At 54.7% G+C, this 26,478-nt stretch overlaps 2 protein-coding genes across 7 annotated transcripts; one reads left to right on the top strand and one right to left on the bottom strand.

Moving 5' to 3' along the window:
- The first annotated feature begins 1,018 nt into the window (after window positions 1-1,018).
- On the top strand, window positions 1,019-3,255 carry MRPL19 (mitochondrial ribosomal protein L19). Of its 2 annotated transcripts, none has more exons than XM_072654086.1 (6): window positions 1,019-1,397; window positions 1,858-1,942; window positions 2,028-2,146; window positions 2,237-2,371; window positions 2,461-2,642; window positions 2,723-3,255. In XM_072654086.1, exons 1-6 carry the CDS (start codon window positions 1,322-1,324, stop codon window positions 2,942-2,944), a joined length of 819 nt encoding a protein of 272 aa, XP_072510187.1. In that variant the 5' UTR covers window positions 1,019-1,321; the 3' UTR covers window positions 2,945-3,255. The 2 variants fall into 2 exon arrangements, with proteins under 2 accessions (XP_072510187.1, XP_072510270.1); XM_072654169.1 differs by having other exon boundaries at window positions 2,707-3,255.
- On the bottom strand, window positions 3,227-24,753 carry GCFC2 (GC-rich sequence DNA-binding factor 2). 5 transcript variants are annotated; one of them, XM_072653572.1, is made up of 18 exons: window positions 24,273-24,753; window positions 23,809-23,874; window positions 23,424-23,597; window positions 22,505-22,714; window positions 21,771-21,850; window positions 21,190-21,308; window positions 20,559-20,745; window positions 19,239-19,362; window positions 18,339-18,432; window positions 17,942-18,069; window positions 13,840-14,039; window positions 10,210-10,360; window positions 8,904-9,025; window positions 8,043-8,119; window positions 4,818-4,884; window positions 4,356-4,502; window positions 3,630-3,751; window positions 3,227-3,527 (listed from the first exon to the last, which is right to left on the bottom strand). In XM_072653572.1, the coding sequence occupies exons 1-18, from the start codon at window positions 24,454-24,456 to the stop codon at window positions 3,407-3,409; spliced, it is 2,373 nt and encodes a 790-aa protein (XP_072509673.1). In that variant the 5' UTR covers window positions 24,457-24,753; the 3' UTR covers window positions 3,227-3,406. The 5 variants fall into 5 exon arrangements, with proteins under 5 accessions (XP_072509673.1, XP_072509593.1, XP_072509753.1 ...); XM_072653492.1 differs by having other exon boundaries at window positions 18,339-18,546; window positions 23,424-23,540; XM_072653652.1 differs by having other exon boundaries at window positions 23,424-23,540.
- Window positions 24,754-26,478: the final 1,725 nt, after the last annotated feature.

Here is a 26,478-nt window from a genome sequence, read left to right as displayed (position 1 = left end):
GCAGACCCTCCCCCTTCCCCCCAGCGCAGACCCTCCCCCTTCCCCCCCTCAGCGCAGACCCTCCCCCTTCCCCCCCCAGCGCAGACCCTCCCCCTTCCCCCCCTCAGTGCAGACCCTCCCCCTTTCCCCCCCTCAGCGCAGACCCTCCCCCTTCCCCCCCCAGCGCAGACCCTCCCCCTTCCCCCCCAGCGCAGACCCTCCCCCTTCCCCCCCTCAGTGCAGACCCTCCCCCTTCCCCCCCAGCGCAGACCCTCCCCCTTCCCCCCCTCAGCGCAGACCCTCCCCCTTCCCCCCCCAGCGCAGACCCTCCCCCTTCCCCCCCTCAGTGCAGACCCTCCCCCTTCCCCCCCTCAGCGCAGACCCTCCCCCTTCCCCCCCCAGCGCAGACCCTCCCCCTTCCCCCCAGCGCAGACCCTCTCCCTTCCCCCCCAGCGCAGACCCTCCCCCTTCCCCCCATCGCAGACCCTCCCCCTTCCCCCCCAGCGCAGACCCCTCCCCCTTCCCCCCCCTCAGTGCAGACCCTCCCCCTTCCCCCCCAGCGCAGACCCTCCCCCTTCCCCCCCTCAGCGCAGACCCTCCCCCTTCCCCCCCCAGCGCAGACCCTCCCCCTTCCCCCCCCAGCGCAGACCCTCCCCCTTCCCCCCCTCAGCGCAGACCCTCCCCCTTCCCCCCCTCAGCGCAGACCCTCCCCCCTTCCCCCCCCAGCGCAGACCCTCCCCCTTCCCCCCCTCAGTGCAGACCCTCCCCCTTCCCCCCCTCAGCGCAGACCCTCCCCCCTTCCCCCCCCAGCGCAGACCCTCCCCCTTCCCCCCCAGCGCAGACCCTCCCCCTTCCCCCCCAGCGCAGACCCTCCCCCTTCCCCCCATCGCAGACCCTCCCCCTTCCCCCCCAGCGCAGACCCTCCCCCTTCCCCCACAGCGCAGACCCTCCCCCTTCCCCCCCAGCGCAGACCCTCCCCCTTCCACCCTCCCCGCCCCCCGTGTAGACCCTCCCCCTCCCCCCAGACTATCGCAGGAGCAGCGGGGGCTCGGGGCCGCCGTCCTCCAGCTTCTCCCCGCTCCAGGCCACCCCCTGCTCAACACTCGGCTGCGGCTCCCTGGGGCCTCGGCTCCTCAGACCGTCCAGTCTCAGCCCGACGCGGACGCAGGAAGTAAATGGAAACAAAGTAGCTGCTTTAGCGCTTGGACTCCGGCTCCGCAGCGCCCCCCGTGGCCGGTCCCGCAGCGGCCGCAGCCGCCTTCGCGAAACGCAGAATTTGACCCCGGAGGCCGCCGTCCGATTGAGGTCACGTGCCAGACTCCTCTTCCCAAAGCTGGGCAACATGGCGGCGCCCACGGGGCTTAGCGTCTGCTCTCTTCCGCCTCCGTCTCGGGCCGTGCCGCGCGTGCCCGCCTGCCGTAAGACCGCGGCGGGGGGAAGGGGGAGAGGGGGGGCAGAAAATTGGGGGGGCCGGGGCCCCGGAGCTGCAAAGGACGGGGATACGCGCTTCTGCCCCCGCCCCCCAGGCCCTCCCGGGGCTCTGTCCCCACCCCCTGGGGGCCCCCGCCGTGGGGTTTCCCGCCCTCTGCCTCCCCCCTCCCTCCCCACCCACGTGGGGTCTCTGGGCCCCCTCCAGGCCCCACCCCCCATGTGATCTTTCCCCCCCCTCCCCCCCCGTGGGGTCTCCAGGCCTCCCCTCTGTGGTTACCCCCCCCCCCCGTGGGGTCTCCAGGCCCTCAGGCCCCACCCCCATATGATCTTCCCCCCCTCTCCCCCGTGGGGTCTCCAGGCCCCCCCAGGCCTTTCCCCCCTGTGGTTACCCCCCTCCCGTGGGGGGTCCCCTCCCCGCCCCCCCCCATGCAGGATCTCTGCTCGCAGGTCGCCTCTCTGGCCCGGGGACCTTCCAGCCGCCCCCCAAGCCCGTCATTGTGGACAAGAGGCAGGAGCCTGAGCAGGAGCGCAGTGTGAGGGGCTGGCCTGGGTCCGAGAAGGCGTTGGTGAGAAGAAGATCCTGCGGCCCCGGGCACCTACCGCCTTGTCTCCCGCAGGTTCTTGAGCCCCGAGTTCATCCCTCCGCGGGGCCGGACAAACCCGCTCAAGTTCCAGCTGGAGCGCCAGGACATGCTGCAGCGGCGCCAGGTTCTCCACATCCCCGAGTTTTACGTGGGTGCGTGGGGTGTCAGGGGTGATGGGGTTGGGGGCCGCCGGTCAAAAGAGACAGGCCCCTCACCCCTCTCCCCTCTCCCCTCTCCCCCAGGGAGCATCCTGGCCGTCACTTCCTCGGACCCCCATGCCAAGGGGAAAACCAGCCGCTTTCTGGGCATCTGTACCCAGAGGTCGGGCAAGGGCCTAGGGGCTACCTTCGTGCTGCGCAACATCATTGAGGGCCAAGGTGAGTGGCCCAGGTTCTGACTGGTGCCCAGCAGGGCCAAGATGCCCCCCCTGTGGGCAATGACGGTGACGCCTCCTTCCCTCCCCAAGGTGTGGAGATCTGCTATGACCTGTACAGTCCCCGCATCCAGGAGATCCAGGTGCTGAGACTGGAAAAGCGCCTGGATGACAACCTCATGTACCTCCGAGATGCCCTGCCCGAGTACAGCACTTTTGACTTGGACATGAAGCCCGTGGCCCGGCCCCCTGGCACAGAGGTGCCTGTGAATGAGGTGAGTGGTTCAGGGAGGGAGGGGGCAAGGGGACTGGTCCGGCCTCCCCTCCCTCTCATCCCAGACTTGCTCCCCCTCAGCTCAAGGTCAAGATGAAGCCCAAACCGTGGTCCAAGCGGTGGGAGCGTCCCAAGTTCAACATCAAGGGCATCCGCTTTGACCTGTGCTTGACTGAGGACCAGCTGAAGGATGCCCAGAAGTGGAGCCAGCCCTGGGTAGAGTTTGACATGATGAGGGAGTACAACACGTCCAAGATCGAGGCCAAGATATGGGAGGAGATAGCAGCGCATCAGAGGTCCTGAGGTGCACAAGTGCCCAGGCCAGACCCTGGGGGGGGCCACTGCATCTGGCCCAAGACTGCCTCTTGCTCCCACCCTCACCTTCACTGATGGAGGGCCACCATCTAGTCCTCTCAGATAATGTGAGGAAGGCTTTTTACTGGCCAGGATGTCCATCCCTCCTCTGACCAGAGAGACCCTCCCAGTACCAAGTCATAGGCCCTCCAGGGCCTGGCCTCACTGTGCGTGCACCCAGCACACCGACTGATGCCCCCTACTCCCTGATGAACCTGTGGCACACATAAAAGCAGTACAATAAATGTTTATTAAACACCTGTGTGGCTAGACAAATCACCACGGAGGGGGGTGGTGATGGTGGCATCAGTCATACACAGCCTGCCCCCATCCCCGTGGCAGTGGCCTTGACTGCCATGACCCGGCTGCTCTCTGGGGCAGGGCCTGGGCCTAGGGGACCCTCTCTCCCAGTCACTGCAGTTCATTCACATGTGATCTCAGCAGATCCAGCTGGTTTCTTTCCACGAAGGCTCGGGCCTGTGTCAAAGCCTTCATTTTCACCAACAGAAGAACCATGTCTCCCACTTCAGAGCTGGAGGCCAGAAGACAGACTCAGCAGGACAGACACAAATGGGAGGATCCCAGCCCTCAGCGCCTCCCTTTGTGGTCTGCCCACGGGCATGCAGACACTCACCTGAGCTCAAGGTCATGTTGCTGCTGAGCTGCCTGCACCAGTGCGTGCATGAGGCTGGTAAGCTGAGTGGAAGACCCTGCATGCTGCCCACTGAGCCAGCTTTCGGGGAGACTCTCGACCACCTATCCAGTCACACACAAGTCGTTTAGCGCTGCTCCCCTGACAGGGTCAGGCTGAACTCATCCATCCTTCCCAGGACAATGTGGTGGGGCTGAGACCTGGGGCACTGCAGGCCACTGACCCTCCCTCCGGACTCCTGCCTGGATGATACTTTGCATTTTGGCATTGCAGATGAGGACACTGTGCTGTGGCCTCCTCCTCTCCTGTCAGTGGTTGGCTGTAGCCTAGACTAAAAGACCTTCTAACCACTCTCCCCTCCCCGTCTCCTGAGTGGGGACTGCCTTCCCTTCCTGGCCTCTCTGGGCCAAGCTTCTCTTTACTCCCTCCTCCACAAACCACCCCCAACCTTCCTTTAGCTCTGAAACCATCTCTATGATCACTGTGCCTGGATGGGATGAGCCAACAGACTTTGGCGGCCCCTCTCGTCCTCTCAATATCAATGACTTTTGGGCCAAAGTGGCCCTTCCTGGCCACCTGGTCTCCCCATTAGAGCATCGGCTCCTACATGAGAGGCACTGTCTTGGCTGGAGCATTTTTATCCCCAGTACTTGACGTGGTTGTTTCCTAAGCCCTCTTCCCACCCCTTCATGGCCCACAGAGCCTCACCCTGCGGTACTTTTCAGCCATCCCTGGCCCAGGGCAGGCATTCGAGAGCCCAATGACAACATAACGGCTCAGCAGCTTGTCCACTGCCAGCTCACGTAAGGCATCCTCGAGGATGAGACCATCCCAGAGAAGAATGTTGTCTAAGAGCTGAAAGCAAATCAAAGGGCATGGGTAGTCCCAAGCCCACCTGTGTACCCTATTTCTGTAGGGGAAAAGGGACCATTCTGAACTCCCAGCCCCTGCCCCTGATCTAGCACGCCAAGGTGCTAAGTCACATTTCACAGAATGAACGCTGTTAGACCTGGGACCCACTGGTCTGCTGTCTGAGCAGGAGGTCAGAGATCTTAGACCTCTTTTTACAAATCAAGGCCCCTGAGTCCCACAAACACTGCCTGGGAGAGGAGGCTGATGGCCACTCACAGAGGCACATCATTAAGGTATATGGACATCCATGCCACTCACCTTCACAGCTGACCAGAACTGCCGCTCCTGGAACCTGGAGTGTGGTGAGGTTTTGTCCTCCACAACCCTGGTCACCAAAAGGAAAGGATGAGTAGCCTATGTGAGATTCACAGCTCCAGAAGTGAGACTCACTCAACCTCAGGCCCTGGTCCTCTCCTCTTCCAGTCTCGACCTGCCCTGTGGCTCAGGCATTCCCCACCCATCCAAGGAGCCCCTGTGCTCTTGGGCAATGCCTGGCACCAGCCATCCATAGCTTAGCTGGGCACACACAGCCCCATCCAGGGGGTCCAGTGTACTTAGACACAGGGACGAGGCCTGGTTCCTCATGTGGGCAGAGGTCAACACATGAGAATTCCCTGGAGGCAAGGGCAAGAGTGTGTGTGTTTGTGCGTGTGCATGTGTAAACCTCTGAGAACAAAGAAACAAGACTGGAATCCATCACAGCCTGTGATCACAGACAAGTGACTCCCCTCTGCATCTTTTCCCTCTTCTATTGAAATCCTAAGGTCCTTTCTTCCTCTTAAATTGTATGAAATGACTGGAATTTCATCTGGGCTCATTACAGGCATTGATTAAGCACCTGAGGTGAGCCAGGCACTGGACCATGTGCTGCGGATACAAATAAAAGGCGAAAGATAAACCCTGCCCTCAAGGAGCTCCCAATCTAACATGGCTTCCTGTAGAAGGGAGGACTTTAGTTGGGACTTGAAGTAAGCCAGGGAGGTCAGTACTCAGAAGAGGATGCAGACTGATCCAAGCACGAGGAACAGCCAGGAGCTGGAAGGTCTGATTCATGGGACAGTCAGGAGGGCAGGGTCACTGGCCCAAAGAGCAGGGGCGTGAGGAGGCAAGTGGAAGAAGACTGGGGAGGTGGGGGGGGGGGGGGGTAGGTTATGAAGGGCTTTGAAGGCCAACCAGAGCATTTGGTATTTGATCCTAGAGGTGACAGGAAGCCACTGGAGCTCAATGAGTAGGGTGTGACATGGTAAGACATGCACTTTAGGAACATCAGTTTTGGTGGATTGATGGAGGATGAACTAACTAGAAGGAGGAGAGACCTGAAGCAGGCAGACCCTCTGCAACTATTGTAATAGTCCAGGTGTTAGGTGATGATCCAGGCTGTACCAGGACGAGGGCAGAATCAGAGGAGAGAAAGGGGCACGTAGGAAAGATGCAGCAAAGGTGGAATCGACCAGAGATGTTTGCAGAGGTGAAATCAACAGGCCCTGACACCATACTGGATATGGGAGGTGGGGTGAGAGATAGTGGGGAGTCTAAGATGACTACAAGGTTGGGAGCCTGGGGAAACTGGGAGGATAGTGGTATCCTTGAGAGTAATAGGGCAGGTGTGTAGAGAGGGTTTAGGGGGAAAGATGATGAGTTGTTTTGGGTGTGTTGAGTTTCAGATGTCTACAGGACATCCAGTTGAAGATGTCTGAAAGGCAAATGCAGATGTGAGATTGGAGATTAGCAGAGTTTGGGATGGGAAAGATCTTGAGAATCATCAGCATAGAAAAGGTCATTAAATTCATGGGAGCTGATGAAATCATCCAGTGAAATAGGTTAGAGGGAGAAGAGAAAAAGATCCAGGACAGAGCCCTGAGGGACGTCTGTGGTTGGGGGGCATGGTCTGGAGGAGGATCCAGCAAAGGAGATGCAGTCAGAGAAGGAGAACTTGACACCTCGCTGTGCCCCATCACCCCCCAACGTGGGGGGAGGGGTGTCAAAAAGAGCTAGAGAAAAGAGAGTGACAATGTCATAGGCTGCAGAAAGGCTAAGGACAATGAGGATGGAGTAAAAACTGCAGGATGTGGTGATTAAAAGATCACTGGCATTTAGAGCAGCTCTTTTTGTGGTGCCAAAGAACTGCACATTGAGGTGATGCGCATCCACTGGGGAATGGTTGGACAACTTGTGGTATATGATTGTGAGGGAATATTATTGTGCTGTAAGAAATGATGAGCAGGTGGGTTTCAGAAAAACCTGGAAAGACTTACATGAACTGATACAAAGTGAAGTGAGCAGAACCAGGAGAACACTGTAACAGCCACGCTGGAGACTGACTTTCATAGACTTGGCTCTTAGCAATACAGTGATCCAAGACAACTCCAAAAGACTCATGATGGAAAATGCCACCCACATCCAGAGAAAGCTATGGAGTCTGAATGCAGTGAAACCTACTGTTTTCACTTTTTTTGGACTTTTGTGGCTTTTCCCTTTTGTTCTGTTTCTTCTTTCACAACATGACTAATGTAGAAATATGTTTCGATGATCGCACATGTAGAACCTATATCAGACTGCTTTCTGTCTTGTGGAGGAGGGAGAGGAAAAAAATTGGAACTCAAAATTTATAAAAATGAATGTTGAAAATTGTTTACATGTAATTGGAAAAAATAAAATACTATTTACCAATTTTAAAAAAAGTATCTTAGGTCTTACTATTCCAGCATCTCAGATTAAAGAAACCCAAGTGGGTGATGAGCATGTCAATCACTTGGGAAGTGTGCGTTTTTATATGACATTTATGATCATTTTCACTTTCAAAGACAATACAACACCAATTATAATAAAGCTATTTTTAAAAAGCCCATTGGTGACTTTGGAGAGAGGAGTTCTGGTGGAACGATGAGATCAGAAGCCAGAAGTAAGAGATCAAGCAGAGGCAGGAGACACTGGGTACAGACTACTTCTTCGAGGAATTGAGTCACAAAGGGCATAAAAGACAACAAGTAGTGGAAACAGAAGGGCCAAAGGAGGGTTTTTCAGGATAGAGGAGACATGGGCATGTCTACAGACAGGAGGCAAGGAGCCAGCAGAGGAGGAGAGACTGAAGATAAGGGAGAGAGAGCATACCAAAGGGGGCAGTTTGCTGGAGAAGACAGTATGGAAGGGGATCCCTGGAGCAGGTAGAAGGGTAGACTTTGGTCAGAAGTGAGGCTACCTCATCATGGGAGACGGGTAAAGGAGGAGAGAGGAGCAAAAGGTACCCAAGAGACAACAGATGAGGAAGAGGGGAGAAAGGGCTCACAGCAAACAGCCTCCATTTTTTTCTACAAAATGTGAGGTGAGAGAGTGGGGGAGGAGAACCAGGGGAGGTTTGGGAGAGCTTCATCGGAAAGTGGGAAGGGGGTGTCAGTGGAGCTTAGGCCAGCAAACTCACTCCATCATGCGGTCCTAACCAAGTCTGCACATCAGAATCAAGATTCCATCTGTACCAGTTCTTACCTTTTTGGAAAGAGGGGAATGAAGACATCTTCCTCGACTGCCTTCTTCAGTCTTGAAATGACTGAGTCCATCAGCTCCTGGTGTTTAAAGGTCAAGACTTCAGTAAATTAAGAAAGCCAGGGAGAAGGCGAGGTCCCTGACAGTGGCTTAGGCTGCACTCTCAGGCCTATGGGGATGATGGGCTCCAACCCCACCCTCACTTCTATGGAATACTCCTAACCCATGCTTCTTTCTATATTCTCATTCCAAGACTGAGTGAGGAGGCAGGAGCATGCCACAGCCATGCTTTTCAAATACCCCATCCAAAGCACACCTCAGCCCCAAGTCCCACCAACTCACTGGACACTGGGCCCTTGACAGGGAACCAGCCTGTGGAAATCTCTGAGATGAAAGCCCCAGAGCCTGCTCTCCCCTTTGCCAGGGTGCAGATGGCCAGCCCCTTCTTTCTCCTTCCTGGGAGCAGGTTCCCTCTGTGTTACTCTGCCCTGCCCAGATCTGTCTCCACCATCTCTGGCCTCCTCAGTACTCCTCTCTATCCCTGGCCCTACAGTCCAGCCAAAATGACCCCAAATGATCCCCTTTGCCTCCATGCCTTGGCACCGGCTAGCCGACCACTGGCCCTCTTCACTTCTACTGCCAAGAACCCTGGCTGCCTTTCAAGGCCATCTCCTACAGGAAGCCTGCCCTTATCTTGCCATCAGCTCAAAGTAACCTTGTACCTATTCTTCGTCTACCTGTCCATGTCCCGAGTCCTCACTGCCTCTTGCCCTGGCTCCCCATGAGCTTCCCTGGGGCAACAAGGGAACCCTAGTCAATCAAGGGCCCTGGGAGGGGTTCTCTGTGCATGCAAAGCCCACAGACCTGAGTAGCATGACTCCTTCTGCCTCTTGTAGCTGCACAAAGGTCAAGAATTTCCCTACAGTGCTGCACAAGGCTTTTGGTCTGCAATGTGGACACAGGGTCCCAAAGGAATCTGACAAAACCTGAAAGAGACGTCCTGTCTGTTGGCCCAGCAGAGGCAGTGTCTCCATATATCCATGCCAGCCCTGATCCCACAGAGGCCCTCAGGAAGTGCTGGTGGATGGACTCATTAATGGCCCAACCTCTTCTTCCCAGGACTTGATGCAATATGGCTAACAAAGTTAGTTCCATAAGGGCAGGCACAGTTTGTCCTCCAAGGGGGAATGGGGGCATCCTGGTTCACCACTGGTGCACATGGCTGACAAATACACGCAGACTTCCCCTGACCATCACCAGAGGGTCAAACTTCTGGCATGTCAGGGGCCAGAAAAGGGAGGCCAACCAACCAAGCCTGGGTGCATCACAGCAAGAAGAGACCAGGAAAAAAAGTGAAACTGTAGACGTTGGAGGGATCTGCCCAAGAGTGAACAACATGGAGCCAGAAAGGTTGCCCCGCAAGCCCTGTAGCCAGGCAGAGCCAGCAGGGTATCCCAGACAAGACATCCCTCAGGCTGCCAGAGGAGTGCGAAGCAGCAGGCCCCCTTTGGTGGGCACCCAGCTGCCACAATGCTAGGCAGCTTGGCAGGGTACTCCAGCAGCACCCAAGTTAAGAAGTGGCCTAACTGCCCTTGGCTTCAAAGGTGGCCGCTGCCCTGGATAGGTCCCTTCAGGAAAGTTTCTAATTAAGAGGGGTTGAAATGGAGCAACTGTCTTCAAGACCCGTCCAAGCAAACCACACAGTCCTACCTTGTCCCCAGAGGTGCCCACTGGACAGCTCAGGGTCCATCATGGTCAATGTCTGAACATAAGCAAAATGTGCAGCAGTCAGAGATGCTGGCTGGACCCCCAGACACATGCTCTGGCCTGGGGGCAGATAACCCCAATTCTACTTGGTGTTCCCATGGACCTGAGAAGCAGCAAGAGGGGAAAGAGAACCACCAGGTCAGTGGGCAGTCTACAGCCAAGGCCCAGAAGCCTGGGGCTCACAGGCCAACTGTTGGCCTATAACCATGGGCCTTGGCTGCCCAGACCATGAGAGCAGCTGCTTTTCTAAAAAAAAAAAACCACCAAGGAAGGAGGGGATTCAGGCCATGCACCAGCACTGATTAGGCACCACCTGTGGATCACTGCACCTGTGCTGGAGGCGACAGAAGCCTCTGGATCAAGGCGGGCCTGTGGCTCAGTATCTGTAGTAGACAGCCAGTACCTGTGATGTGAGGAAGGACTGTCTTGTCCAGAATGGCTGGCAAGATCTCTCTGTCAGGGCTGTCTTGCTCCCTCTGGGCTGCTATTCCACTGTTGGCAAATCCCTCCAGGGACTGGAACCAAGGCATGTGCTGCAGACTGATGCAGTCCGGCTTAAGAGGACAAAAATGGGAAAAACACTGACCCTCGAGAGGAATCCAAGCAGCTGCTCCAAGCATCAGATCCAACCCTGGCGCAGTGAGCCAAAAGGACCAAGTTTGAACCCTGCCTCAGACACTGCCAAACTAAGTGAGCCAGGGCGGGTCACTTCACTTCTCCTGGCCTGTTTGCTCATCAGTAAAACAGAAGAAAAAGAATCTTTCTAACGTCCCAGCATTAAGGATGAAGCGAGAGCACTGATTATCAGCTTTCCTCAAACTCTGGTGCCCAGAACTGAACACAGCCCTGCAGACGGCGCCTGAGCCCTCCTTGGCCCTGCACAGCAGATACCTAAGATGGTGCCCCCGAATGGTACCAGACCCACCTGGTCCATCCTGACCCCCAATTCACCCTCTCTCCTCCCTGGGACTGTTTATCTCCATGGTCTCAGAATGCCATTCTTCTTGGTCCACCAATCATCAATAAACATTTATTAAGCACGTACTATGTGCCAGGTGCTGTGCTAAGCACTGGGGACCTGCCCTCAAGGAGCTCATGATCTAAAGAGGGAGATAGCATGCAAACAAACAGAAAGTAGGCTACATAAATGGGAAATAATGCACCGAGGGAAGGCCCTGGAATTAAGAGGGCCTGGGGGAGACTTCCTGGAGAAGGCAGGACATAAAGGAAGCTAGGCAGGCCAGCAACTGAAGCAGAGGGAGACAGAAAACAGCAAAGCCTAGAGACAGAGCATCTTTTTTGTGGGATAGTCATGAGGCCAGGGGCACTGGATCCAAGAGTAGATGCAAGTGATGGAAGGTGTAAGAACCCTGAAAAGGTAGGAAGGGCTAGGTTTCAAAGGGCCTTCAATGCCAGGCAGAGTATTTTGTGTTTGACCCTGGAGGCAATAGAACCCATTGGGGTTTACTGAGGAGGGGAGTGTGACAAGATCAGATCTATGCTTTAGGAAGATCAATTTGGTGTCTGAATGGAGGACAGATTGAAGCTGGGGTGGGGGGGAGAGAAACTAGAGACAGACCCTCCCAGAAGCTAGTCGAGGTGTGAAGGGATGAAGACCTGCACCTGGGTGAGGGCGGGGTCAGAGGAGAGAAGAGGGCATGTGAGAGAGATGCTGCAGAGGGGAAATCAACAAGGGATGATCCAGAGATGAAAGTGACCAGAGATGCTGCAGAGGGGAAATCAACAAGGGATGATCCAGAGATGAAAGTGACCAGAGATGCTGCAGAGGGGAAATCAACAAGAGAAGATCCAGAGATGAAAGTGACCAGAGATGCTGCAGAGGGGAAATCAACAAGAGAAGATCCAGAGATGAAAGTGACCAGAGATGCTGCAGAGGGGAAATCAGCAGGCCTTGGCACCATAGTGGATGAGGGAGAAGTGAAGGAGAAAGTATGAGGAGCTCAGGATGGCTCCTAGGATAAGAGCTTGAGGGACTGGGAGGATGGAGACAGCTAGACCTTGAATAATGTTAGGTCTAGAGTTAAGGAAGACCTGAGCCAACCTCTGATACCTACTAGCTGGATGACCCTGGGCAAGTCACTTAACTGCTGTCTGCCTCAGTTTCCTTAACTGTACAAAAGCTAGCTATAATTATTATGGTGGTCTTCTCAATAACAACAGGAAAATTTCAAAGATGGAAGGGCTTGGGGAGAAAAATCATGAGCTCTGTTTTGGACATGTTGTATATAAGATGTCTACTAGACATCCAGTTCGAGATGTCTGAAAGGCAGTTGGAGACAGGAGGCTGGAGGTCAGCAGAGAGACTAGGTCAGGATACGCAAATCTGAGAATCATGAGCACAGAGGCAGTCATTAAATCCAAGGGAGCTGAGGAGATCCCCAAGGGAAGTAGTCTAGAGGAAGGAGGGAAGACAGCCTAGGACAGAGCCTGGATAGAGATCCAGCAAAGGAAACTGAGGAGGAATACTCAAATATGGAGGAGAACAAGGAGAGAGGTGTATCAGGAAACTCTAGAGAGAAAATAGCCACGGAGGCCATTGGATGTGGAGGTAAAGAAATCATTGTGTTTGTGGGTTTTGTTTTGGGGTTCTTTTCTTAGACTGGGGGGAGATTGGGAAGGGAAAAAATGTGGAGCTGAAAATAAAATACCATCAAAAATCTGAAAAAAACAGACCACCGGAAACTGTGGAGAGAGAGTTTTCAGCTGAAGGGTGGGAAGGTGAAGGGTCAGAAGCCAGGTAGCAGTTAAGGAGAGGACAGAAAATGGGGGCCCCTGGTGGGGATGACCTTTGCAAGGAGTTTAGCCACAAAAGGCAAGAGAGACACTGGACAATATGTAGGGAGGACAAATGGACCAAAGGAGGGTCACTGAGGCTGGGGACAGGAGGGAAGCAGATAGAAGAGAGTGAGAGAATGAAGATATGGGACAATCGGATGACAGAGGGGGAGATCCGCTGGAGGAGGTGGGATAGAATGGATCGCCTATGCAGGGAGCGGGGTTTGCTTTGGCAATAGGGGGCACCTCTTCCTGTGAAACTGCAGTGAGTTCCCCAAAGGCACAGTCTGTCTCCTTGTGTCTTTGTACCCTCTATACCCAGCACAGACCAAGTCCGCACCAAGTGCTAGATACATGCCTGCCGGGATCTTTCCCCCAGGGCCAAAGTTGCCCCACCAAAGCTCCGTCTATCACCTCTGGGATCAAGTGTAGTATCTTACGTTTGAGCCCCACATCTCCCTGGGTCATGGTCCACATGCACAGTCACTGGGCCCTTTCCCCCATCTGCACCCCCACTCCTGCTCAGAAATCTCGCAAGGGGTCTTCCAGCCTCGACTGATAGTTCTCTAGCTCCCGTGTTCAGGTCTGGCACCCTGCACCTCCCCTCCCAGAGTTCCTGGTTCTGGTCTCTGGGACCAAGCAGACCAAGGCTGATCACTCCTCCCGTGACCCCTCATTTCAGATCTGTGAAGACAGTTCCATGTCCCCCCATACCTTTTCTCCTGCCAACTCAACATCCCTGGTTCCTTGATCCTTACTTGACACAGACACCCTACAGTCAATCCCTGACCTTGCTAAATGGGGATGCTACACCTGGACTGCACTGAAAGCCTTTCCCATCCTTAAGACACCTCCTCTTTGGAATTTCCACAGTGATCTCAGCTGGTTTTTTCACTTTTTTTAGACCTAGGTTTGGTCTGACTTGTCCCCTACTGAAATCTTTTTCCCACTTCACTCCTCCTTTGTCTGAGCTGCCAGGTCTCAGAGCCCCAGGCCCAGGGTCTCTGGACCCCAAAGCACCTGGCTGGGAAATGCCTGTTATTTTATTCAGAGCTCTGCTTTATGCCTCCCTGACCTCAACAACTGGCTAAGGCCAGAGTTGTAGGCAGGCACTGGAGAGACAGGAAGCCCCTCCCACCTCTAAGAGATGTGGCTCCTTGCCCATCTAAACCCAGGCTTGACCCCAGATCCCCATGGCAACCACCCAATAGTCACATTCCTCAGGCAGCACAAATACCTTCAGAGGGTTCCAATCCAACATCTGAATCTTTATGAAGGGACTAAAAAGTTTGGGTAAGCAGAGACTGGCATAAGCTTCATGATACGAATCAGGAAACTGCTCTCGCCATTGCTGGAATTTCAGCAAAATCTTCTGGACATCAGAAAATTTCTCATCGACATCTTCAAAAACGCTGTGGCAGTTTTGTAAAATAGCCTCTGCAGGATCAAACGGCAAAGGCAGGTGGGCCACAGGGAAAAGAGCAAGGCAGTCTCCTCAGGTATGAGCTCCCACCCCCAACCTGTGCAGCCCACAGCATGCTCAGCAACTCGGAGAGCAGTGTTGCCATGTCCATACAAGTCCATCAATTTCAGAGGCCTTCTACTACCACCACCACCCAAAGCAAGAAAATGCTGTTGTCTCTAGAAGTCTGGACCACCCCACAATAGCACCAAATGTTCAGAAATAAACAGGATTCCTCCAGGATTTTTCCAATCTGCACCCCCACACTTGAGCATCTCCTAAGAGCCAAACTAGGAGTGTCCTAGGCAGCTATGGCTCTAAAACGGCAAAGACCAGAAGAATGAGGGCAGGGAGGGAGCAGAGCCATGATGGCTAAAGAACTGGAAGTACACGGAACTCCTTGCCCTCATATCCCTCCATAAAGTCCTAGCAAACTCATCAGCCTGAGTTGTGAAGTCCAAGGAAAAGCTCTCAGTGAGTCTGAAGTCAGGAGGGCACTGTGCAGAGCCTTCCAGCCTGAGGATGACACCCCTCCCCACCCCTAAGGCAGCTTTCCACCCAGAGGAACAAGGCCTGAAGCCTGGGAACTGGAGAGTCCAGCAGAGCTGAAAGTCAGTGGCAGTCTACTAGAGCTCCAACCAGAACAAGACCACAGATGTGATACTCAGGTCCAAACTCTGGGCAAGAACCTGTAGAACTCAGGTCAAAAATCAAACTTTACCCTGGACTAGACCCCTTTGGGAGCACTGAAAGCTCCCAAGTGCCCAGCCTGAGCTGTTGCTGGAAGCCTGAAATAACATATCACTCAATACCCAAGAAAGCAGCAGTAGCAGCAGCCCAGACTGTCCCTTCAGAAGTGTGCAGAGCCTGGGCCTAACAGCACGTCCAAAATCAGGAGAATCCCACCACAAAGAGCTATCATGATGATACAGACAGTCAGGATACAAACCCAGAAGAATAACTCCAAAACATCTACAAGTAAAACTTCAACAAAAAACACAGCTTGGGTACAAAATCAATTAGAATTCCTGGAAGAGCTGAAGTAAGAATCTTAAAAAAGAGTTTAAAATGTTTTTATGTGAAATAAGAGCACCAACTCAGAAAATAAATCAGAAGGGCAGAGCCAAGCAGTGCAGTGAGGCAATCCCTACCCCACCCCACCCCAAACTCACCAAAAGACCTAGAAAATGCACCATTCTGAACTCTCTGGGAAGGTCCAAAAAGTCACAGTAAGTCATTTTTCCACTTCAGACTGGCCCAGAGAGACACAAGACAAGTCTGAGGCCCGGTGCAGAGAACAGGGCAGAAGATATGAGCTGGGGTAAATAGGGGCCCCAGGACCACACTAGGGTACCACAGGATGAACAGGTGTGAACTGGCCTCTTTTGTCCACCACCCAGCTCCGGGTCACGGGTCCAGAGCAGACTGACAAGGGTCCAGGGTGGACTAATATGCTGCACTCCCCCACAGCAATCTCATACCCAAGCAGTAAGTATACTTGGAGAGAAGCCACGTTCAGAAGTCAACAGCAACCATCTGCCATGGACCCTCAAGGTCAGAGCAAGGTCTCAGTTTCAGTCTCTAAGCCAGTCTTGGCCAGTCCACTTGCAGAGGAATAGGCAGGAAGCCCAAACCAAAGCAGAGCTGGCAGTTCTGTCCCTGACTACAGAGCCTCCCAGCTTGCTGATAGGGGTTGAGTCCAGCAACATCTGCCCCTGCTCAGACACAAAGGAGAGTTCAGAACAAGGGGGCAGCAGTCAGACTGCACTGGATCAGACCACTCTGGGAGTGTTTTATGCTGGCAAGGACCCAGCCTGAGCTGGCCTTGAGGTCCTAGAATAAAGTGGCACTCAGCCCCCTCAGGAAAGGGGCAACAGAAGCAGTGCAGACCTTCCCTCGCTCCAGGAGTGGGCAGAGCCCAGTCCTCCTTTCAAACCCTACTTCAGGAAGTAGGCTGGAAGAATAAGAATTCTACTGGAATGAGATAAAGTGGTGGCCAGGAAGTTTAGGACACAAATGCTAAAGAGGATGGCTTCAAAATATCTACAAGCAAAGCCTCAGTGAAGAAGACAGCTTGGGCACAAACTCAACTAGAATTCCTGGAACAGATGAAAAAAATGGCTAAAATAAAAACTTTTTAACAATAAAATGAAAGCACAAGAGGGAAAAACTGGAAAAGAAAGCAGAACTATGGGAATGAGAAAGAATTGGAAAGGTATGAAGAGCACAGCGCTCTAGTGGCTGAGCAGAGGACGGACTGGGGAGACGAGGGGCAGGCGAGGGATGAAGGCCTACCCCAGGGCGGACTGGAGAGACGAGGGGCAGGCAGACCCCGCAGCAGGCGAGGGGTGAAGGCCTACCCCAGGGTGGACTGGAGAGACGAGGGGCAGGCAGACCCCGCAGCAGGCGAGGGGTGAAGGCCTACCCCAGGGCGGCGGGGGAAGGAGCTGTACAGGGAGCTGCTGCAGAGCTGAAATCGATGGCAGCATGGGCCCGGGAGAAAGGGAGGAATTCAAGATAATTCTTATTTACACACTAAGACAGACAGATAACACACTGATCCCCCTGGAATCCTGTCATCATCAGGGGTCACAGAGGAATCCAATTAGACAGAAGGCCTAGGAGCTGCTCCAACATGTCTTAATTACAGTAAAAGAAGAATGAGAGGAGGGGAAGAGGGGGTGGGGATGGGGGAAGGAAAGGAAGAGCAAGGAAAATTATCCCATAGAATCGGGGTGCAGAAGTAGACCTACACAAACCAACAGGAGGTGGGGAGGGCTCCTATTTGAATCTCACCTTTATATGAACTGATCAAAGGGCGCATGCACACATACACACCACACATATACACTCCCACACACAGACATATACACAACTCACACACACCATGTATTATATATAATCACATTTATACACATACACACATGCCACACACCCCAACACACACACATGACCATACTACATACGCACACCCCCCCACATATACATATACCCCACGCATATGTGCCACATGCCCCCACATACACATGTATACACACATAAGCACATACTCCATCCCCACACACACTCCCATATGTCACACATACCATAGTACATAACATACCCACACCACACAAATGCATACATACATCACACACATACCCCCACATACACATACACACTCATTCACACATGCCAATTTACACACACATACATATAACCACACATACACATATACCTCCCTTCACATAACTATATAAACTCACACATGTGCGTGTGCACGCACATATATGCACACACAGACTTGGGTACAAAAATACATTTGATTCATCAGGGCAACTGGAGGGAAAGGGGAGAAGGGAGACCATGTGAAGAGGGGATGTGTCTTAAACCAAAGTTTAGCCCAGAATGCACAGCAGCCTCTCTCTCTGGGGATGGGCAGTGGCCGGTTGGGCTTAGGCTCTCAATTCATGCCACTCTGAAGAAGGGAGGACCTGGGAGGGTTCCAGGGAGTGCCAGGAGAATCAGGAGACAGGAACCTGGTGATTGAGGGAACGACCAACCAGGATTCCTGAGGTCTCGGGGTGGGGACACACAGGCGGCCTAGTGCTGGTCAGCAAGAGGAGAAGGTTCTGGGGACACCTGTTTTGGATGTGGCCAATGGGCAAAGTTGTGTTGCTTGACTGCATGTGTTTGCAAGAGAGATTTTGTTTTTCTGTCTTTCTCAATTGGGAGGGGATGGAGAGGTAAAGAAGGCAGCCTTTAGCTGACTGAAAAAATAAAATGGAATGAGCAGTGTTTAAAAGAAAAACAAGCCAAAGTGACTGATAGGCAGGCAGGAAGGACATGGGGAGAAGTTTCTTGGAAGAACATGATGTGCTGACCCATGGGTACTGACCTCGCCTTTCCCAGAAGTCAGCCCCCTCTGATGGAGACACGCTGTCATAGGCATCTTCACCATCGCTGGACACTCCTTCCTGATGCTGGGACCTCCCACAGCTCTCCCCAGCTTGTCCTCTTTGTGTCCTGCATTTCATAAGAAAAGATGTCACCCTTTTCTCAATAAGGGACAAAGTGCAGCCTCAGAGTGGGAGAAAATTTTCCTGCCCAAGAACCACAGACCGCCTGTCTCCCCAGGCCCCCTGCTTCCTGCCTGCCTCTCAGGAGCTCCCCCCATGACTTGAGAACAAGGTCACAATGTTGAGAATGCCTGAGAGGAGTTGCCTGCAGAGCAACATCAGGGCTGCCAGCCTGTGCCTAATGGCAGCAGGCAGTCTCGTACTCTGCTGGGTTACCTGTGGGTAGCAGCAGCAGTTTCCTCTACGAATTTTTGGGCACCAGTATCCTCCACTAAGCCGCTGGGCTCTGGGGCATCATCCATCTTTCTGGCTAATGACAAAGAGCACAGTGCTGAGACCACAGCTCTGCCAGGCAGCCTCATCTGCCCCACCATCGGCCTGTGGGGATCTTTCCCGGCCAGCTCCAACAGACCTGCGCTGCTGCCTGCAGGCAGAGGAGCACCAAATAGTTTCTGTCTGCCTCCCTCTCCCTCCCTCTAGCACTGGAATGCTAAGAGATCAGGACATGAGGACCGTGAATCCTTTCCCAAGCCTCCCAAAGCCCTGCCCCACTTCGGCCCCTTCTTGGGCCTGGGTCCCTGCTCCTGCACTTTGTACTCAGGTGGAGGGAAGATGGATGCCAAAGTGATCTCAGGCACAGAGTCCACTGAAAGATGGAGGGGAGCCCCTACCCTCAGTCTGATAAGGGGATGCTGCCTCCTGGACACCCAGAACAGAACTCACAACTTTTCTGCCAACCCCCACCCACCCCGTAGGCTCCCACGCCAGGAGTCAGCCTGGGTCCCCAAACCCAAGATGGTGCCAAGGCACCTCTCTTGGACAACCTCTCATGCCTGAACAACGGTCCCTCCCCACTCTGGTCCATCTTCCAATCAGCCCCCAAAGTGCAGGTCTGTCCACATCACCACACACACATCCTAAACTCCAGGGGTTCCCTATGGCCCTCAGGATCAAACACAGACTCATCTGTCTGACCCTCCAAGCTCTCCACAATGAGGCCCCAAACCCACCTTATCCTACATGCTTCCCCTCCCTCACATACTGATGTTCCTGCCTCCCTTCTGGCTTCTGTAGACTCACGTGGTCGCTGCTGACCCCCCACCCCATCCGCCTCACCTGCCAGGTGCTGGAAGTGTGCAGCTTCCCTCTGCAATTCTGCCTGCCGCCGCCGCAGGGAAGAGGTGGCACATTCTTGAAGGAGGGAACGCATGGCTGTCTCCAGTTGCTGAATGACCACGGTCTGAGATGTCAGATAAGAAGATGGAATCAGGAGAAAGAGGTGAATGATGGTGAGAATTTGGGAAAGGTTCAAAAAGAGGCGCTGCTCACCAAGAACAAGAACCAGGGGCCGCAAGAACTCACTTCAGACTGCTAATCACAAGCTTTGGCCGTGACTCAGGCCGCAGCCTGGGGCAGCCTCAGGCCACACATGCCAAGTCTCTGTGGCCTTGCAGGTGTTGTCAGCCCCACCCTCGTATGACCTAGGCTGCAGTCTGGGGGCCCTCTCCACCTGAGCAGTGAAGGTCCAAGCCCTTTATTGCTGTTTATCACGTGTGGAATCAGCGTGCGTAAGCCCATGGAGGGGGCTCCTCTGCCAGGCTGGTGATAGTGCTCTGAGTAAACAGCGCTCTCTGAACCCTATTCTCTGGGGTCTCTCTGCACCGACCAAATGAGCCACCCTCAATGATGTGTGGCTGCCCACGGTCACTGCCTGTGTGCCATCCCCAGGCTAACCACGCACTCCTGGCCAGCAGCAGCAGCCCTAGCACAGGATGTCTGCATCGTGGATGGGACCGCCTGCTCACAATCCCATTTTTAAATGCATGATATAAAACACACAGGATTGCAAAGGAAGCCAATTATATCAAAATACATCTATCCGTGTATTTAGAACATGTTTATGGAGCCCTAAGAACCGCACCCTGCCCTGATGAACAGCAAACAGCCACTGACATCTGGGACCCCGAAAGACAATCACATGCTCACACTCAGAAAAGAGCTTAGCAACTCGCAGCTATGCACCCGAGGAGCATGGGGCTGAGTCAGGAAGCCCCTCGGAGGATTTTTTTGGTGCGTGGGGGTGTCGCACCCAACGGCCTGGGGGGCCCTTCCAACCCAGTGATCACCTAAGCTCAGCAGGGCCCATAACCCTCAATCTCCAAAGCCTCAGTTTCCCTCATCTGTAAAATGGAGATAACAAGCTGCAAGACTCACCGAAGTGTGCCTGGTCATCACTCTCCCAGGGCTGAGACTTCAGCACACAGGGGTCAGCCCTTCCCTCACCAGCCAAAGCTGATGGCCAATGGATAGGCAACCAGAGACTCTGGAAGATGCTGTGATCATAGACCCAGGGGACTCACAGACACCTCCAACCACCTTGGGATGGCCGCCTGACCTTCCTGACCCAGGGCCCCACTAGCCCCACCCACCCCGTACCTTCTCACTAAGGCAGTCGACCAGAGTGGCCAGGTAGGCCTTCAGGCCCCTGTAAAAAGCATATGTGGGAGCAGGGTCAGGTGCCTTCTCAAGGTCTGCAATGGCCTTCTTGGTGCTATCCATGTCCTGCAGGCACCTCTCATACTCCCTCTGGTGGGAACGGTGCACGTCTTCCAAGGATGCCAACCTAAATCCAGGGAGCAGAGGTGGGTAACTCGGATGGTCAGCCTACCTGAGCACAGTAGGAGGAGTGGCCACCAAGGGACATGGAGGCAGAGGGGCATCTTTGCTGCTGGGGACATGGAACAAGTCACCTGCCTGAGAGCTCTCATTGCCCCTCTCATAGCCTCTGATCCCTTCATGCTTCCCCTTGGTGACCCCTCCCCGCTCTGATCCCTTCATGCTCCCCCCTTGGTGACCCCTCCTAGCTCTGATCCCTTCATGCTTCCCCTTGGTGACCCCTCCCAGCTCTGATCCCTTCATGCTCCCCCCTTGGTGACCCCTCCTAGCTCTGATCCCTTCATGCTTCCCCTTGGTGACCCCCAGGGCTGTGTGCTGTTCAGTTGCTCCAACAATAGGCCTCTAAGTGTTAACACCTAGCAATTCTCCAGGCATTCTGGACACCCCTTACCGACTACTGAGCTGTTTCTTGATGATTTCCAAGTTCACCAGGGGAAAGGAAATAGGCCAATCCAAGGCTCTCTTCACCGTGTGACAGTTCTGGATGTGGGCAAGGCTGGGGACAGGTGCCTAAAACAACCAAAGAGCATGAGGGTCCTTTCCCAACCCCCTTTCCATGCATGAGGAACTCCCTCCCTTGAGGCCCAGAGCTTGCTCCCTGCCAAGGCCAATGTCTTCCTCTCTCCTGGGCAGGGGCATGTGCCAGCTATGTGACACTGTCGGACTCCATTGATGCAGCGGGTAGCTGCACCAGCTTGTTTTCTCTTTCTTCCTTTGTTTTTTATTATAAGGCAGGCTCTCCAGGGGGTAGAGAGACACTGGGAAAAGGTACCAGTAAAACATAAAGCGGAAAAGGATCTGTTTAACTGAATTAAATCTATCCACAGAACAGAATAGGAAAAACGAGGCAAAAAGGCTTTAGCCAAACCAAATGCACTCTTTGATGATGGTGGGAAGGGGCCCCCTGCCCCCACGCCAGCAGGACAGCAAGCCCCTGGGCTCCCAGGAAGGCCTCCCCAGGGCACATGGTACCATGTCTGTGTCTCGCAGAACCTTCCTCATCTGCTGGTCCTCCCAAACGTCCTGAGCCTCCCCCTCTGAGTTGCTGGAAGCTAGAATGAAGAAGGGAAGGCTGAGGATGGCCCCTCAGCCCTCAAACCTGTGCCCTCTGGAGGGGCCTCGGCCTTCCCCACCTTCCCTGTGCCCTTCCAGCTGAGCCCCCAGTCACCTTTTTCTTCTTGTAACATAACATCTCAGGCCTCAAGTTTGGGCCAGGCCAGGGGGCCCCACCACATCCCTCTTCTGCTAAAGGCATGATGCTGCATGACCTCCTCAGACAAGTGCAAAGGCACCAGATCTGAAGCCAAAGGACCTTGGTTCAAATCTCACCTCTGACACTTATATCAGACCTGCGTGACCTTGAGCGAGTCACCTTCCTGGGCCTGTTTTCCCCGCTAAAATGGGGAATGGGGTCCAATTTACAAGAGTAGGCAGTTTCAGAGGAACAAAGTTAAAGCACCCTCTGAGGCTCTTCCTCACGCCCATCGGAGCAGGATACTCATGCCCTGTTGATGCAGCTGCAGCCCATGGATCCGATGGTTCTGTGCAATCCAGAACAAGGAACCACACCCACCCTCGGACCCTAGGCGCACACCCTAAGGAGACCAAAGAAAACAGAAATGCCTGTTCCAGCTCTTTGGGTGGTGGCAGAGTACTGGATATGAGAGCCAATGAAGGGGATGGATTCCAGAGCAAGGCACCCTCACCTGCTTCGCCAGCCCCTCTGAGTCTCAGGGAGTGAATCCCTGCTACTCCAGGGACAGGCTCATCGTCAGAGTCGGCATCGTTGCTCCCCTTTAAATCCAAGACGGGGTTCCACGGCCTCTCACTCAGTGGCAGGTAGTCCTCTTGTGCCTTGGCTCCCTTCTGCTGCCTTCTTCCCACCACTCGGGCTTGCATTGGGTCAGCGAAGCCCCCTGTGACACAGGGGACCAGCAGCATCAAGGACCCTCATTGGCCACTGGTAGCCCCCCACAAAGGACTTAGGTGCACTCTCGAGCCACTACCAAGCTCTTCTGCACACGAGAAACCCACCTGCCAGCCCAGAAGTCACCACCCTCCTTTCCTGTGCAAAGTCATGGAAACCCCTACTTCCCAACACACAGATGCACAGGTCAGGGTGAGCCCTGTCCCGAGTGCTCTCAGGCCAGCACTGCAGGAGAACCTGGCTTCCCCTCTCTGGCTCAGGCTCAGAACTGGCCACAGCACCATGGGTTCACCCAGGTGGACCAGAGCGGACTGCTCTGCTGCACCCTATGGGACCATCCCCGAGACCTGTGTCTGTCCTTAGAAAAAGTGCCCCTTTCCCACCTCCAGTCATGACTCTTCCCCAGGAGGCGGCACAGGATGCAGGACAGGAGGACCTTGTGGCCCTAGATCTATGGCCTGTACTCTGCATCTTCCCTAAAGGACCCACAGGAACTGAGTGAAAAGGGTCAGGGAGAGCCTCTGGGTCACCCCGCAGGGTTCAAGGAAAGGTTTTGGTTGAGCAAGGACTCCTCAGAGGATGCAGATCTGGCCATGGACATCGCTGGTCAGATCAGGAGGGTCTGGCATCAGACAGGGAGTGCCAGGTGACTGCTGATCGCCCAGCAGCCCCAGGACTGGCCCATGGGGGCCACGCACCTGGCCAGTCATCCTGCGCTCTTGGGGAACGAGCCTCCTCGCCAGATGAGCTTCCCGAGAAGTCTTGGGCTTCTGCCCCGGTGTCCTCATCCTCATGGCCAGGCGGCAGGGGGGACTCTGGGGGACAAGCAGTGGCAGCGATGCTAGTCAGCGCCAGGCAGCCAGTGGGGGGACCTGGACAGGGGGAGCTCCCTCAGAACCCCTCAGCGCCCTTCCTCAGGCCCAGTCCAGGCAGAACGCGGGCCCTCCACAACGGGGAGGATCCCTCCAACAAGGCTGATTGCAGCCCTTCCCTCCCCTGACCTTGAGCCCCAGGCTAACACTTCTTCCCTGGGGTGGGAGCTCCCCCCAAGACGCCAGCAGGGGTTCCAGCAGGGGCGCTCACCATTCCTTTCTGGAGAACTGGAGCACCCCTGCACACCTGGAGGGGCGGGTCCACACCGGGAGGTGCCTGGAGACAGAGTGGGAAACTGAGGCAGGGCAGCGAGGGTGGGGCCAGAGGCTGTGGCCTGAGAGTCTGGGGGCTGAGGGGCGGGGAGGGTCCATGGGGACAGGGGATCAGAATGAGGGGTGCCTGGGGTGTCTGCGTCATGACCCTAACTTGACAGGGGAGGAAATAGGAGGGGGTTGGAGTTAGCTCCTGCCCCTGCCCCGCCCGCACTGCCTCAGTTTCCTTCATCCCTGCACAACCCTCGAGGGGCCCCTCCCCATGGAATCGATGAGGTCATGCATCCGTGGAAGACGGGAGCTCTCGGACATCGATTGAGCTTCCCTGGAGCTCCGCGCATGCGCCAGGAGTCCGCGTGTGCGCACGCACCCTCCCCACCCCATGGCTGCCCTCGCACGGACCTGCGCGGCGCGAAGTCGCCCAAACGCGGGCGCGGCCGCGACTCCGCGGAGCCCCGAGTGTGCGCTCGGGAGCGCGGCCGCCGAGGCCCGAATCAGGTGTGGGCCCAGGGTCAGAGTCGGGGTCGGAGCTGGAGCCTGAGTCCGCCTGGCGCTGGCGGAAGTTCCGCGGAGGTCGCTGAGACATAGTCGACAGGTACTGCGCCGGCGCGAGGCCCCGCTGGTTCCGGCTCCCCGCAATCTGAATAAGACACTTTCGGACCGACGCGCCTGCGCAGTGGGCCCGCACGCCATTGGCTCGCGGTCCTTCCTGGCTCCGCCCCACCTGGCTCCGCCCCCCACCAGCTGTTCCAGAGCCCTCCCTGTCCCCGGAATTGAGAGGGAGGAAGGGAGAGAATTTGGAACTCTGTTTTAAAAACAAATGTTAAAAATTGTTTTAACATGTCACTGGGGAAAAATAGAATAATAAAAAGAAAGGTTTTGGTTGTGAGATCACCTCCGTCGCAGCAGCTCAGAAGCGCCCGAACTCCGAGGCAGCGTGCCCGTGCCCCTGCATTCGTGGGCACGGTGGCTCCTTGGGGAAGGCAGGAGGAGGAGGGATCCCTTCCCTTTCACGGAGTCTCTGTGCCATGTGGCAGCGGCGCCCTGACGCCTCCAGCAGGGTCTGCCAGCGCGGGGTCTGCCAGCGCGGGGTCTGCCACGCAGGCTTTTAGGTCTGCTTTTGTGAGAGGGTCTTCTGTGATCACGTACACCAGCGGAGAAATCAAGCAGTGCTCAGCAGACGGAGCCTGGAGAAGTCACAGACTCAGGCATCCTGGAAGTCACGATGGGAAAGAGTTCTTAGGGCACCTGCCTGCAACCTTGGAGGGGTACGGTCAAAGCTTGTGCAGGATATTTTATAGCAAACGTGCCAAATGTGCCAACTAGGTTATTCAGGGCAGGATTAAGCAGTGGTTAAGGAATAGTTAGTTCTTAAAGGAACATGCACTTTTAGGATATACTGTGCAGGCATGTTACCCAAGGGGCAGGCCTACATGGAGGTGTGCTTTTAGGCCTCAACCAGCAGTCAGGGCTGACTGAGAAATACCCGGGCTGCTCCCATCAAGCAAGACAAACATAAGGGAGTAAACACATGTCTGAGTCTAGGATACATGTGATTGATCTTTAGGACCCAGTACACAGCCAGTTCAACCAGTACATAGATGGTTCAAACTAATAAATTGTAGAGGTGCAGCTGGCTGTTGTAGCAGGCAGAGAGATAAGGGTTTGGCTAGGGCGGGCTGTCCTTGGGAGACGGTGTATTGAGGCTAGGGAGAAATGTGATGTTAGGGTTGGGCCGCCCATCGTGACCATTACATACACACATAGTTACCAGAGAGAGAACCATAGGCACCATGTGCTCATGGCCATGTGGCAGCCCCAGACGAGGCAGCCAAGTTATGCCTGCATCTGATGCTGATGGTACCTCTCTCTTGTCCTGCAGATCTATAGCATTTTTTCCTCATCATTCAAAAGCCGATCGGGAGACAGCATTTTTCCTTTTAGTCATGCATTTGATTTCCATGCTCAACAAGTAATTATGATACTTTTAATTAGCCTAAAATTAGTGGACAGGAAATAAAGATTACCACCTAAGTGGAAAGGTAACAGGCTACCCCATATCACACCCTTCTTGAAACATGCTTACCAAAGCTTTTGTGGGTTAGATCATAGGCACAGACTGCTGCCCAAGTTCCAAGAACTGTGCCCCCATGTCAGACATGGCTCTTGTAGGTGGGGGACAGGAGAGAGGAAAAAATAGATAATTCAATCAAGCTCTGACCTTGATTCAAATCTAAGCCCTATGGAGCACTCTCTGAAGGCTGGAGTGTTCCAGGAGGAACTTTTTGGTGGTGTGGAAGGAGGAAAAGACCTGCAGTGTTCACTGGTTGTGCTTCAGTTCAGCAGCAGTCAAGCACCAAGGCTGGGCTGAGGAAAGCCGGACCCTTCCCAGGAATGCTTGAGGGGTTTGCATTCATTGTTCTGGTGTCCAGGCAGAGCCCTGCAGGAGCAATGATGAAACGTGGAGAAGGTGGGCGGAGTGATAATGAACTGAAGAGAACTCTTTCTTATTGGTTTGGAAGGGGGCTGGACTGCCAGGACTCACCAAGGTCACATCAAAGAGCAAACTGAGGGAGGCCAGAGAAATGAACTGACTTGCCCAAGGTCT

This window comes from Notamacropus eugenii, chromosome 1 (assembly GCF_028372415.1).
Source record: "Notamacropus eugenii isolate mMacEug1 chromosome 1, mMacEug1.pri_v2, whole genome shotgun sequence".
Lineage (NCBI taxonomy): Eukaryota > Metazoa > Chordata > Mammalia > Diprotodontia > Macropodidae > Notamacropus > Notamacropus eugenii.
This window is presented reverse-complemented; position numbering and strand designations above follow the sequence as displayed.